The sequence below is a fragment of the Cetorhinus maximus genome, chromosome 11, assembly GCF_964194155.1.
Source record: "Cetorhinus maximus chromosome 11, sCetMax3.hap1.1, whole genome shotgun sequence".
NCBI classification, from domain to species: domain Eukaryota; kingdom Metazoa; phylum Chordata; class Chondrichthyes; order Lamniformes; family Cetorhinidae; genus Cetorhinus; species Cetorhinus maximus.
The window spans coordinates 82,547,504-82,561,593 of record NC_135889.1 but is presented as its reverse complement, the minus strand read 5'-3'; the positions used below and the strand labels follow the sequence as shown (position 1 = coordinate 82,561,593).

Sequence of the window (14,090 nt, the reverse complement as noted above, 5' to 3'; positions counted from 1 at the left end):
GCCGTAATGATATAAAAGAAGACATGCCAGAGAAATCAAGTATAATTAGACATATGAGAGTTAGTTGGCACTAATGCTAAGCTTGAAGGAGGCCTGTGAGTTCTCTGTCTATTCCCTCCATGTATTTTATAAGTAAGAATATCAGGTTTTGCAAAGTCAAAGTTAATGACTTCTAATCTCTCAGCTCTCTTCTAGTTTAGGTCTGTTCCCTTCCATTATCATAGAATCGTAAGATAGCCATTCAGCCCTTCCTGCCTGTGCTGGCAATTATCTGCCTTGTCCTTGGCAAGTAGTCTTTTGATGCTGTGAGTAGAAGGAACAAGAGCACAAGGACGGCTTTCTGTCCAACCTGCAGCCCATCCTGTGTGCCAGTAAGTCAACATACATCATGCAGCAAGGCTGCTTTATAATAACTTCAACTGGCTAGCCTTTGAAAAGGTTTCAGTTGTGTATTGCAGGTTAAATTTTTGCCTTACTAGAGTATGGACATGCATGACAATCAATTAAAGTGCTGTTAAGTTGTGTGAAGGCCTGGCCTGCAATATCTGTTGGGGCATCAATTCTCACTATTCCCAATCACCCACTGGAGAAATGGTGTAAACAGCTTCTCCGTATTTTCCCTGATCTTCTGATGAAGTTATGACAGAAGCTTAAGGGAACTCTAGAGAAATCTTACCCCATGGAATAAAGTGACGAGCAACAATTAGTGGCTGCATACTTTGGCCGAGATATCTGTTAAATGGTGAAGATGGGTTATCTTCAATGTTCCCTTTAAATTGTGCGTCGACACAAAAGACCCTGCAATTAGTTAGCCCCTTTAAATTACTGTGCATGCACTCTCTCTCACAAAAAAATTAAAGGAGCCATGCACTTAAAGAAATCACCTGTCCAGTTGGAAGAAAATTAGGGAAAATGTTGGTCATGTTACTAATTGGCAGTTTTTTTTAAGTGTGTCTCCTTCTCTTGCATCTGTACACAGCATCTTAATTTGTTCAGTCTTCAAATTCAGTGAATTCAAGAGCTGCACTGATCCATCACTTGCCCAGAGACTGGAGGCGCATGGGATGGGTTTGCCACTTGCCTGATGAAAGTGCTCAGAGGCCTCATGACCATAGTCATGGCAAGTTGCCTGAACATTTGCAGAAACTTGTTAATCAATTGGGAAAGACAAAAAATTCTAATCATGTTATGTTGGGGGGGAATAGGCAATCTCATGCAAGGGGCATGCATGATTATGGCATTGGACTGCCCAATTTTTATGGGGTCAAGAGTGTTAATGCTTCTCCTGACCTCACAAGAATCACTAAAAAAAGTCCTATCTCTCCTCCTTTTGGAGCAGCCTCCTGCAGGCCACTTTTCTTCCAGTACCGTTATTAAATTCACTTTTGTGGTTAAAGTAAAGAATGATATTGGTGTGGAATGGATCTTCCAATGAGTACCACTCCCAGGTCAAGTAAAGCAATGTTTAGTAGTAGGATGGCACTGTAAATAATTTCGATGATTTACCAAATTAAAAGAAGTTAAAGACTGTTATGGAGAAATGCACATTTTGTAAAATTCAATTCTACAGTAAGAAAACCTAAAATATGGTGTGATAGGATATTCTTACTCGTATGGTATTATGAATTTCTAATAAATCAACAATGTTATGAAAAACAGGATCTTTATTTCTCTGAAGTCTAATTGTGCATTGTAATGCAATGCCATTGTAAGCAATGACTTAATTAAGAATCACAGTATTAAAGTTAGCATTGCCCAAATTATATGAATAAGTTGTTATTGGTACAAAGTGTGTCTTCAGCAATAAATAAAATATGAAACCCATAAATTTTGATGGTGTCTTTCCAGGGTCTTAGACATTGAAAAAGAAATGGTCATGTTTGCTTACTATTACATTGCAATGGGAGTATCTGTGCTCTTCTTGGGCTACTGTCAGGTAGGTTTTTAATTCTGAATCTCATTTTCAACTCATAATTTCCAACAATGGATCATCAAATATGGCATGGTTTCTAAGTTGAGAAATATTTCGTCCCCAGTTAAACTGAGAATGTTTTATGTTGTATAATGATAGGGGCCTATCAGCAATGTTAAAATCTCTTACGCTTCCTATTATTAAACAAGATATTAATTGTGATAGGGACCACATTTAACTGAATGCTGCTCAAAATAGCCAACATTGTCTTTAGTGTTGATATACAAATATAAATGAGTACTTAAGAAATTTAAAGTCAGTAACTTGTTAGTTAACTTTAACAGGTGACTCTTGTTTGTGGTTCCATGGAGAAGATTAGCAAAGTTTTTGTAAAGTTTTATGTTTGTTTTGTAAATATCGTTCTTGCTCATTGTGTGAACTTTGATCGGATAGTTGTTCAGAATCAGGAATGAGGAATTATCTCAAGTGTGGGGGAATGGCTGTCATATGGATAGAAGCTCTGAATTCTTGTGTAACATGAACACCAATCAGTTTTCCTTACGTTACTCACTTAATCTACGGATTTGTCAGAAATCATTTCAGTAAATTTACTATCTTCTGATAAAATATAAAAAGCAAACCAAGTAAATTATACTTTTTCCAGTGATGGTAAATATCTTTTCATAATTTACTAGTTTGCAATAATGTCCGATAGGGAAAGAGATCTGTTGCCCTTACCTGGTCTGGCCTACATGTGACTCCAGACCCACAGCAATGTGGTTGACTCTTAAATGCCCTCTGAACAGGGCAATTAGGAATGGGCAATAAATGCTGGCCTAGACAGCGACGCCCACATCCCTTGAACAAATAATAAAAAAACAAAGAGGGAGAGGAACAGTAGCATCGTGGTTATGCTATTAGACTAATGATCTGGAGAAAATCCCCCCTACAAGCAGCTGCAAAATGTAAATGCAATTAAATAAATCTGGAACTAAAAAGCTGGTATCGGGAATGGTGACCATGGATTGTCATAAAAACCATTGATTCCAATTTCCATCCCTTTATCATTTTCACATGGTCCATCTCCGACACTTCGCTTCCCTTCCTTAACCTCTGTCACCATTTCTGGTAATAGATTGTCCACCAATATTCATTACAAGCCCACCGACTCCCACAGCTACTTCAGCTCACACCGAAGTTCTTCACACCGTGCTTCCTGTAAGGACTCCATTCAACTCTCTCAGTTCCGTTCCACCTATTCCGATGATGCCACTTTCCAAAACAGCGCTTCTGCCATGTCTTCCTTCTACTTTAACCAAGGTTTCCCACCGAATGTTGTTGACAGGGCCCTCAACCCTGTCTGACACATCTCCCGTGCCTCTGCCCTCACACCTTCCCCTCCCCTCCCTCCCAGAACCACGATAGGGTCCCCCTTGTCCTAAATTTTCACTCCACCAGCCTCTGCATTCAAAGGATCACCCTCCGCCATTTCCGCCAATTCCAGCATGATGCCACCACCAAACACATCCTCCCCTCGCTCCCCTGTCATCATTCCATAGGGACCGTTCCCTTCAGGACACCCTGGCCCACTCCTCCATCACCCCCAACACCTTATCCCCTTCCCACGGCACCTTCCCATGCGATCACAGAAGTTGCAACACCTGCCCCTTTACCTCCTCCCTCCTCACCATCCAAGGGGTCAAACACCCCTTTTGCTCCCTATGTAGTCTCCTCTACAGTGGGGAGACCAAACGCAGACTGGGTGACCGCTTTGCGGAACACCTTCGGTCTGCCCACAAGCATGACCCAGACCTTCCTGTCACTTGCCATTTCAACACACCACCCTGCTCTCATGCCCACATGTCCATCCTTGGCCTGCTGCCATGTTCCAGCGAAGCCCAACGCAAACTGGAGGAATAGCACCCCATCTTCCAATTAGGCACTTTACAGCCTTCCGGGCTTAACAGTGAGTTCAATAGCTTCAGACCATGCACTCTATCCTCCATCATCACCCCTTTTTTAATCCCCTTTTTTCTATTGATTTTTATTTTTTATCCACTTATTTTTATTTTTAGAACATAAGAAATAGGAGCAGGAGTAGACCATTCGGCCCCTCAAGCCTGCCCCACCATTCAATAAGATCATGGCTGATCTGCCCCATGGCCTCAACTCTTCTTTTGTGCCAGCTCCTCATAGCTCTCAACTCCCCGACATTTCAAAAATCTGTCTACCTCCTCTTTTAAATACTTTCAGTGATCTGGCCTCCACAACACAGATAGAGAATTCCAAACATTCACTACCCTCTGAGAGAAGAAATTCCTTCACATTTCAGTTTTAAATGAATGTCCCCTTATTCTGTAACTATGTCCCCTAGTTTGAGATTCCCCCACTAGTGGAAACATCTTCTCTACATCTACCCTGTCAAGCCCCCTCAGAATCTTGTAAGTTTCAATAAGATCACCCCTCATTCTTCTAAACTCTAATGAATAAAGGCCTAACCTATTTAGCCATTCTCGATAAGTCAGCCCCTTCATCCTAGGAATCAGCCCAGCGAATCTCTTTTGAACTGCCTCCAATGCCAGTATATCCTTTCTTAAATAAAACTGTACACAGTATTCCAGGTGTGGCCTCACCAACACCCTGTACTGTTGTAACAAGGATTCCCTATTTTTAAATTCCAACCCCTTCACGATACAGGCCAAAAGTCCATTTGCCTCCTTAATCACTTGCTGCACCTGCATGCTAACTTTTTATGTTTCATGCACAAGAACACCCAGATCCCTCTGTGCTGCACTTTTTTGGAGTCTCTTTCCATTTTAATAATATTCTGCCTTTTGGTTTTTCCTACCAAAGTCCATGACCTCACACTTTCCTACATTAAACTCCATCTGCCAAGTTTTGCCCACTCACTCAACCTGTCTATATCCCCTTGCAGATTCCTTATGTCCTCATCACAACATGCCCTCCCACCTATTTTTGTATCGTCAGCAAATTTGGATACATTACACTCTGCCCCCTCCTCCAAGGCATTAATATAGATAGTAAATAACTGATGCCCTAGGACTGATCCTTGTGGCACTCCACTAGTTACATCTTTCCAACCTGATAAAGACCCATTAATCCCGACTCTCTGTCTTCTGTGTGTTAACCAATCCTCAATCCATGCTAATACACTATCCCCAATACCGTGAGCTCATATCTTGAGCTCTAACCTTTTATGTGGCACCTTATCGAATGCCTTCTCAAAATCCAAATACACTGCATCTACCAACTCCCCTTTATCAGCTCTGCTTGTTATATCCTCAAAGAACTCTAGCAAATTTGTCAAACATGATTTTCCTTCCATAAAACCATGTTGACTCTGTTTGATTGTGTTAAGCTTTTCTAAATGTCCTGCAATTTCTTCCTTAATAATGGACTCTAGCTTTTTCCCAACAACAGATGTTAGGCTGACTGGCCTGTAGTTTCCTCCTTTTTGTCATCCTCTCTTCTTGAACAGGGGCGTCACATTAGCAGTTTTCCAATCTGCTGGGACCCTCCCGGAATCCAGTGAGTTCTGGAATATTTCAACCAGTGCCTCCACTACCTCTGCAGCCACTTCCTTTAAAACCTTTGGATGCAGGCCATCAGGTCCTGGCGACTTGTCTGCCTTTAGTCCCATTAGTTTCTCAAATACTTTGTCCCTCATGATAGAGACTGTTAGCTGCCATTTCCCTGTTCCCCATTATCAATTCTCCAGTCACATCCTCCAAGGGTCCCACGCTCACTTTAGCTACTCTCTTTTTATATACCCATAGAAGTTCTTGCTGTTTGTTTTTATATTTCTTGCCAATTTACTTTCATAGCCAATTTTCTCTCTCTTTATTAGCTTTTTAGTCTCTGCTGCTGGTTCCTAAAAAAATTCCCAATCTTCTGGCCTACCACTAGTTTTTGCCGCTTTGTACGCCTTAGTTTTTGATTGGATACTCTCCTTGACCACCTTTGTTAACCATGGGTGGTTCATCCTTCTCATCGAGTCCTTCTTTTTGACCTGGATAAATTTTTGCTGAGCATTATGAAATATCTGCTTAAATGTCTGCCATTGCTCATCCACTGACCTTCCCCTTAGTCTATTTTCCCAGCCCGCTTTAGACAAGTCTTTCCTCATACCTCTGTAATTGCCCTTATTTAAGTTGAGGAAACTGGTTTGAGATCCGAGTTGCCTGCCCTCAAGTTGAATTTGAAATTCAACCTTGTTGTGATCGCTACTCCCTAGAGGATCCTTGACTATGAGATCGCTTATTAATCCTACCTCATTACACATTACTAAATCTAAAATAGCCTGTTCCCGGGTAGGCTCTGCAATGTACTGCTCTAAGAAACAATCCCTGATGCACTCCACAAATTCATCTTCCATGTTACCCCTGCCAATCTGATTTGTCCAGTCAATATGCAGATTAAAATCATCCATGATAATTGTAGTTCCCTCTTTACATGCCTCCATTATTTCCCGGTTTATACTTTTGTCCTACAGTCAGGCAGCTCTTCAGGGGCCCATAGACAACTCCCACCCATGACTTCTTCCCCTTGCTATTTTCCTTATTTCCGCCCAAACTGATTCCACATCACAATCTATTGCACCTATATCACTATTCACCACCCCACTGATAACTCCCTTTATTAACAAAGCTACCCCATATCATGTCCCTTTTTGCCTATTTTTCCAGAACGCCGAATACCCTTGAATATTGAGTTCCCAGTCTTAGTCGCCCTGCAACCACGTCTCTGTAATAGCTATCAAGTCATATCCATTTATTTCTACTGGTGACGTCAACTCATCTATCTTGTTACAAATGCTGCATGCATTCAGATAAAGAGCCTTAAGCTTTGACTTTTTACCATTATTACTCATTCTGGTTCTAATTTCTGCTGCACTTTCCTGCCCCTTCCTGTCACACTTTGATTATTGTTCGCTCCCCTGCACCTCTGCTCTCTTGATTATTTTTGATTTTCTAAACTTCCCTTCAACTGAACCCTCTCCCCACTAATTAGTTTAAAGCCCTATCTACAACCCAAGTTATACAATTCGTCAGGACACTGGTCCCAGTATGGTTCAAATGTAGCCCGTCCCAACGGAACAGCGCTCTCCTTCTTCAGTACTGGTGCCAGTGCCCCAAGAATCGGAACCCATTTTTCCCGCATCAATCTTTGAGCATTTACCTCTCTAATCTTGTTTACCCTATGCCAATTTGCAAAGGCAATTTGCAGATCTTATTTTTATTCATTTATCCATGGTTTTATCCCCCTTTTCATTCCCCCCCCCCCTTCTATCCCATTTTCTATCATCTTTTTAACTCTGTTTTTCTCTCCACAGATGCTGCTAGACCTGCTGAGTTTTTCCAGCATTTTCTATTTTTGTTTCAGATTTCCAGTATCTGCAATATTTTGCTTTTGTCATTAAAAACCCATCTAGTACACTAATGTCCTTTACAGAAGGAAATATGGCATTCTTGCCTGGTCTATATGTAACTCCAGATTCACAGCAATGTGCTTGGCTTTTAATTGCCCTTTGAAGTGGCTTAGCAAGCCACTCTGTTGACAAGAAGGTGGTTCACTACCACCTTCATGAAGGCAATAAGGGATAGGCAATAAATGTTGACCTTTCTAGTGGTGCCACATCCTGTGAATGAATTAAAAAAAGGAAGTTGTGTGAGATGACAAGTTTTTTGTATTTTCAGTTCTATGGAATTATATTCCAATTCTGCAGCCACTGTACTTCACTTCTGTACTGGGTCACTGAAAGATACATTCCAGTTCAAGAAAAAACTGGCATTCCTGCTCAATCCCCACGTGCCCACTAAAACTTCATAGATCTGAAATTCATGGGACTGAAGGGTTGACAGTTGCTCCAATAATGACGCTCACTGGTCATTTTCCCCCACAAGAGAGCCAAAAAGTTCAGAGCTGCAACTCAGTACTCCATTCGGGCAATATACAGATTCTGTCTATTAATTTTCCAACAGCTGCTTCCTAGTGATGCCATTAAAAAAGTGTCATTGTGGGCCCTGCTTCTGCCAAAATTTTATCCTGACACTGAACATGCAACCTGCCTTCAGGGCAAAGGAAGATTAGCAGGTGGCTGAGTCTCACCTACTCCTTTGGGCATGGGGGCACAGATTCAAGAAGCTACCATTCCCGCACATAAAGCACCCCCACCAACACTCCCACCATTAGAATTTAACATTTTGAAAAAGAAACAAAGACCATGTAAAATATGATCCTGCCCAAATTCCGTCTCTCTGCCCCATTTAACTATAAAAGTGCAGAGGGATCTGGGTAGCCGCATTCATGAACCAAAAAAGTTAGCATGAAGATACAGCAAGTAATTAGAAAGGCACATGGAATGTTGGCCTTTACTGCAAGGGGAATGGAGTAGCAAAGTGAGAAAGTCTTGCCACAAGAGGGCAATGTTGAGAGGCACCTAGAATATTGTGTACAATTTTGGTCTCCTTATTTAAGGAAGCAGTTCAGAGAATGTTCACTAGATTGATTCCCGGGATGAAGGGGTTATCTTAGGAGGAAAAGTTGAGCAGGTTTGGTCTAGATTCATTGGAGTTTAGGAGAATGAGAAGTGGTCTTCTTGAAACATAAGATTCTGAGAGGGCTTGACAGGGTTAATGCCAAGATGATGTTTCTCCTCGTGAGGGTATCTAGAACTTGGGGGCACAGTTTCAGAATAAGGGGTCTCTCATTTAAGATGGAGATGAGGAGGAATTTCATTTCTCAGAGTGTTGTTGATCTTTGGAATTTCCTGCTTCAGAGAATAGTGGAGCCTGGGTTATTCAATATATATTCAAGTCCGAGTTAGACAGATTTTTGATTTACAAGGGAATAAAGGGATATGGGGGACAAGAAAGTGGAGTTAAGGCCACACTCAGATCAACCATGATCTTATTGAATGGGGGAGCAGGCACAAGAGGCTGAATGGCCTACTCCTCCTATTTCTTATGTTCTCTCAAAGGCCCAGGAATTTCAAAACCATTATTTTGTTTATTAATGTTTGTGTTGATACCCAACATCTGCATTTTGCACTCCCAATTCAAGTACAGCTTGACTAGATTTATAGTAGAGTTCTGTAAATTCTACTCCAATAGAATGCTTTACCTTAGATGAACATCACAAATGCATATTTAGGAACCAAGTTTAGACTTCCTAAATTCATTTCATATAGAACACTTAACCTGACAGGAAGAATGGAGACTTTCTTTCCATCATTCTGGTCTGAACTGAAATTCTGATTGAGTTGAAAAACAGCATGCCACCTAATCCCCAAACCCATAACCTCACTTCCTTACATATTAGAAAAGCTGAAGATAGTGGTAAAAAACAAATCTGCTTTCCTAATGTTGTTACATCTACCTTTACAAGATATGCTTCTGGGTCACCGCAGCTGCCCGGCAGGTTCAAAAAATAAGGAAAGCTTACTTCAAACAAATTATGAGAATGGAGATTGGTTGGTTTGATTGTAATTCTGCTGGAGAATTGAACACAAGGATGTCAGAGTAAGTATATTATTTAACTTCATAAAACAGCTTTACTCTGGCTATAAAAACTACTGTCCCAATAAGGATTCATATTGGATACAAAGTTAATTATACCAATAATAATTACAACTTAAAAATAGATGTTATGGGGATAGGCTTTAAATAATTCACTTGTTTTACATTATGTATACAGTACTCTAGATCAATTTATAATTACAGCTGCTAAGTACATGAGGGGTGGGGGGGGTTAATTTACACAGCCCCAATTTCTCCTCTTGCCAACCATCCATAAACAAAAAGGTATTTTGATTTGCTTCCCCCTTTACAAGCATTGGCATGTTTCCCAATGCCTCAGTTTTAGTGTGATCCAATTTTCTATTAATAACTCCACAGTAAACCTGAGATAGGATAAACTCGGAGGTTAGTTTATTTGCACACACTCAAAATGCGGTGGGGAGTGGGGTCACTATGTAGCCCCCTGTGCACTCATACAATAAAAGAGGGATAGAGAAAGAAAGATTTACAGGCTCAATGCCACAGAGAAAATAATTATTGTCTAACATGAGTCCAGAGTCCAGAATCAAAGTTCAATGAAGTATTCATTCATAGGGGTTGGCAGGTTGAAAACTGATGCTAGATAATTCATTTTTCCAATAGTGTTGACTTCTACAACAAGATAGACACATAGGCCAGAATTCTTACCTTGATGGGTGGGTGCGCCCCACCGGCTCGGCGTCAGGCGGGCAGCCGAACTCCGCCGCCGAAACGGGGTCCGCCGCCATTTTGAGTGGACGGGCCAATTAAGCTATGTGCTTCCTGTGCGGGGGGGTGGAGGGATTCCCCATCTGTAAAAGTGTGCTCTTTCACGCATGCGCATGAATGTGCGCACTGCTCCCTGAAACTAAGTGGTGTCTCAGGGAGATCACTGACAGTGTAAAAAAATATTAAAAATAGAAAAAATATTAACATGTCCCCTCATGTGACAATGTCACTCGAGATGGGACATGTTAATAAAAAGGACATAAATTTTATTAAACTTTTTAAAAACAGACATGAAACCTCATCCCGCCAGTGGATGAGGTTTCATGTATTATCAGAAGCCCGCTGGGGCTCCTGGCCTGCCCGCCAGCCTTAAGGTTGGACGGGCAGGTCTTTAATGATCTTAATGAGCCTGTCAATAGCCTTAATTGGCCATTGACAGGTCGGCGGGCTGATTTCGCTGTCCGCCTGCCTTCCTAAAAATTTAAATGGATCAGGATGACGTCAGCGGTTCCTCCCGTGTCATTTTCCCGTCGGTGAGCAGGCCCCACCCCCAAATCGCCAACAGGAAAATTCTGGCCACGGAGATGAATCAGTCTTGTAGACGATGGTACAGAAGATCTAGTAGAAACAGTGTAGATCAGGCCATATATTCAGCCGGGGGGGAGCCCCTTTTCTGTTCTATTGCTAGGTCAATGAAAAAATGGCAGACTGAGGTTTCTTAGTACCACAAGACAATATTACTGGTTCCACTAGCTAGGAATTCATGTTACATGATTCCCACATCTCTACTCTGCTTTTGACAAAGGGTGTGCCTTTGTCTGGGTCCCTGAGTTTATTAATGTTCCAAACATTAAGTCTTGGAAGGGAGGCTGCTGGTTTCTTTGTCCCAGCAGACAAATCAGCTCTGGTTGGCCAAGCCTGGCTTATGAAATGTAGATGGCCTTTGTTTCATTCCCTTTAAACTTGGTCTCTGCAGCTCACTGGGAGTCATTAGGATCTCTTCAGAGATAATAAGGTGTCAGTTTCTGCAAAACTCATCTATTAACTCTTATTGTTCGAGGGTCACAGACAGACCTAGTTTCAGCCATTTTAAAAATGGATCTTTGTCCAGTTCTTAAAATTTTAGAAATTAGCCATCAGGATAGCTATATGTATTTTCTAAAAATATAGAGTGTGAGGTCTTAGCCCCCTGACACAGCTAATGATTTATGTTTGAACTACTATCCACACCCATATTTAAGGATGTTAATAAAGTATGACATTACAGCTGGCCAATCAGAAGGCAGATCTGCCATTATTAAATAGTATTCAAAGAACAATGAACCTGAAAACATTCTCTGGTTCTTCCATTACAGCAGCGACTGTACTTCAAACATATTTCATTGCCTGTAAAATATTGATGTTGTGAAAGACACTATAGAATGCAAGTCTCTCTCTCTCTCTCTCACCTCTGTGTAGTAAAAGCCCAATCATGATCAAAAAGATTTTCACCTTGGGCAGACATCAGGGCAATTTAATTGTGTCCCTCACTTAATGTCCTCAGTGAGAATCATGAGCCATTTTGATAGCCGGGCCTTATTTTTGTAATGCCAGCAAGCTGAGAGCACCAAAATGGTGCTGACAGGCAGCTGATTGATTGAGGGACAGCAGAAAAGCCAGAAACTCCTTTGAGGGACTAAGTCAGAAGTTCAACAGTAAAAGGTAAAATAAGGAGGGATGGCATGGAGGGGCTGGCTGCTGGCTGGAATATTTTGGTGAGACCAGGAGGAGCATTCATGGTTTAGGAACAGCTCGATAGGCTGCTTACTGCTTAATGCCAATGGGCATTACCTTTGGTACCTCAAAATTGCATTGGTCTTCTTTGCACTATAAGGAGCCCAATTTTCATATTTTAATTAAACTCCCACCTGAAGGCTGAACCAAGTCATAGCAACGTGGATTAGGAGTGGGAACAAGCGGTAAATTCAGCTTCTTCATTTTTGGATCACTACTGCTCCGTTCCCATCCGAAAACAGGGTGAAAACCATTGAAAATGTTCATGATGTCACCACATTATATGTAAAATTTATTTCTTTCCTCAGAGTCTTTGATTTTAAGCCTTTTTAAGTCCCATTATTTTCCTCCATTGTTGCAAGAAAGTAAATGGTCGCCATTCTTTCTGGACCATTCTCAACCAAGTGGTCCAGTTGGTATCCAATACTTTTCATGTGAGAATTCCAGACATTAGTTTGTCTATTTCATGGCACAGAGATTGCAAATTGCGACGAGTCCTTAAAATTGATGTGAATAAGAGCAAGATAATGCCCAGATTGTAGCATACTAAAGATTACTTTTAGAAGTGAAGTCAGTTGCTAAATATAGATACTTCACAATAATTTGTTATTGCTATCAGATACGAGTGCGCAGTTTGGATATGATTGCAATTGTTGACTTTGATTCGCTTGGCTTTACAGCAGCAGCCCTGCAACAGAACCATACAGAGCTGAAGGCCTGTTTTCAACCAATAATTAAGCTCCAGGTTTACTGTGTATGTGTGGGTGCAGGATGAGGGTGACAGAGTTTGATGATCTGCATTCTTTAATTATAGCAATAATCTGATCATTCTTTAGCATTGCAACTCTGTCAAGGCATGGTGGTGAACACAAGTGCCTTCAATGTTCTTCATTTTTTTTACAGTGATATTAATAAAATCAATGATGCTATTGCTGATCAAGTTGGGATTTTTATTCAACGTTTCACTACTTTTGTTGGTGGATTCCTCCTCGGATTTGTCAGCGGTTGGAAACTTACACTGGTTATTATTGCTGTCAGTCCTCTCATCGGTCTTGGAGCTGCTTTCATGGCATTGGTGAGAAAATAATTACATACACAACAATTAGTGCCATAACTGTGCATACATCACATACTCAAGACCTCAGATTTCGATTACTTGTCAGTGCTCAGCTTGTCAATGTGAGACTGAATAAACAAGCTCCATTGTGACATTGATCCAACAGCTTAATAATGCTAAAAGCAAAATACTGCGGATGCTGGAAATCTAGAACAAAAACAAAAATACCTCGAAAAACTCAGCAGGTCTGACAGCATCTACAGAGGGTCATACGGACTGGAAACGTCAACTGTATTCCTCTCTGCAGATGCTGTCAGACCAACTGAGTTTTTTCTAGCCTAATAATGTTGTTTTTCAGGTTACGTAGAATACACAGCACAGAAATAGGCCATTTGACCCAACCGCTCCGTGCCAGTGTTTATGCTTGATATACCTTCTACCCTACTCAATCTAATCCTATTAGCATATCCTGCAATTCCTTTCTCCCTACTGCATTTATCTAGCTTCCCTTTAAAAGCATCTATGAAATTGGTAAGTTCCACTTCTTCCAGTTCACAGAAATACAAAGCGTGATTTAGGCTCTTTCTGCTGAATGTTTACTGGGGACGCGTATGTATTGGGAAGTGTGTTCACTTTCAAATATCTGTAATCTAAGACCAGGTATTATTGGTAGTGGAACCTGGAAGGTCAATGTTGGTTCAGTGGTGACTAATCAGCTTTAGGATCAGGTCACATGAAGAATTAAAGATACTCAGCATATTATGGGCTAGAAGGTCACACATGATGGGTATAAAAAAGACTCAAACAAAGCAAAGTACTGAAGATGCTGAAATTTAAAAAACAGAAAATGCTAGATTACTCAGCAGATCAGGCAGCACCTATAGAGAGAGAAACCGAGTTGAATTTTCAGGATGATGACCCTTTGTCAAAACTTTTCTCATTAACCTGAACTGCTAACTCTGTTTCTCTCTCAATAGATGCTACCAGAACTGCTGAGTATTTCCAGCATTTCTGACTTTAGGTGGGTGAAGAAGTCTGTTTAATTGTAAGTGGTACAATTTAA

General features: G+C 41.1%; 1 protein-coding gene across 1 annotated transcript in view; it reads left to right on the top strand.

Annotated features, from left to right (window-relative positions):
• Positions 1-14,090, top strand: part of LOC144686726 (bile salt export pump-like) — a 139,441-nt gene that overhangs the window by 45,693 nt on the left and 79,658 nt on the right. The window contains exons 7-9 of the mRNA XM_078552328.1: positions 1,849-1,936; positions 9,320-9,453; positions 12,874-13,045. Coding sequence (XP_078408454.1) covers positions 1,849-1,936; positions 9,320-9,453; positions 12,874-13,045 — 394 coding nt within the window. The remainder of the gene's footprint in view (positions 1-1,848; positions 1,937-9,319; positions 9,454-12,873; positions 13,046-14,090) is intronic.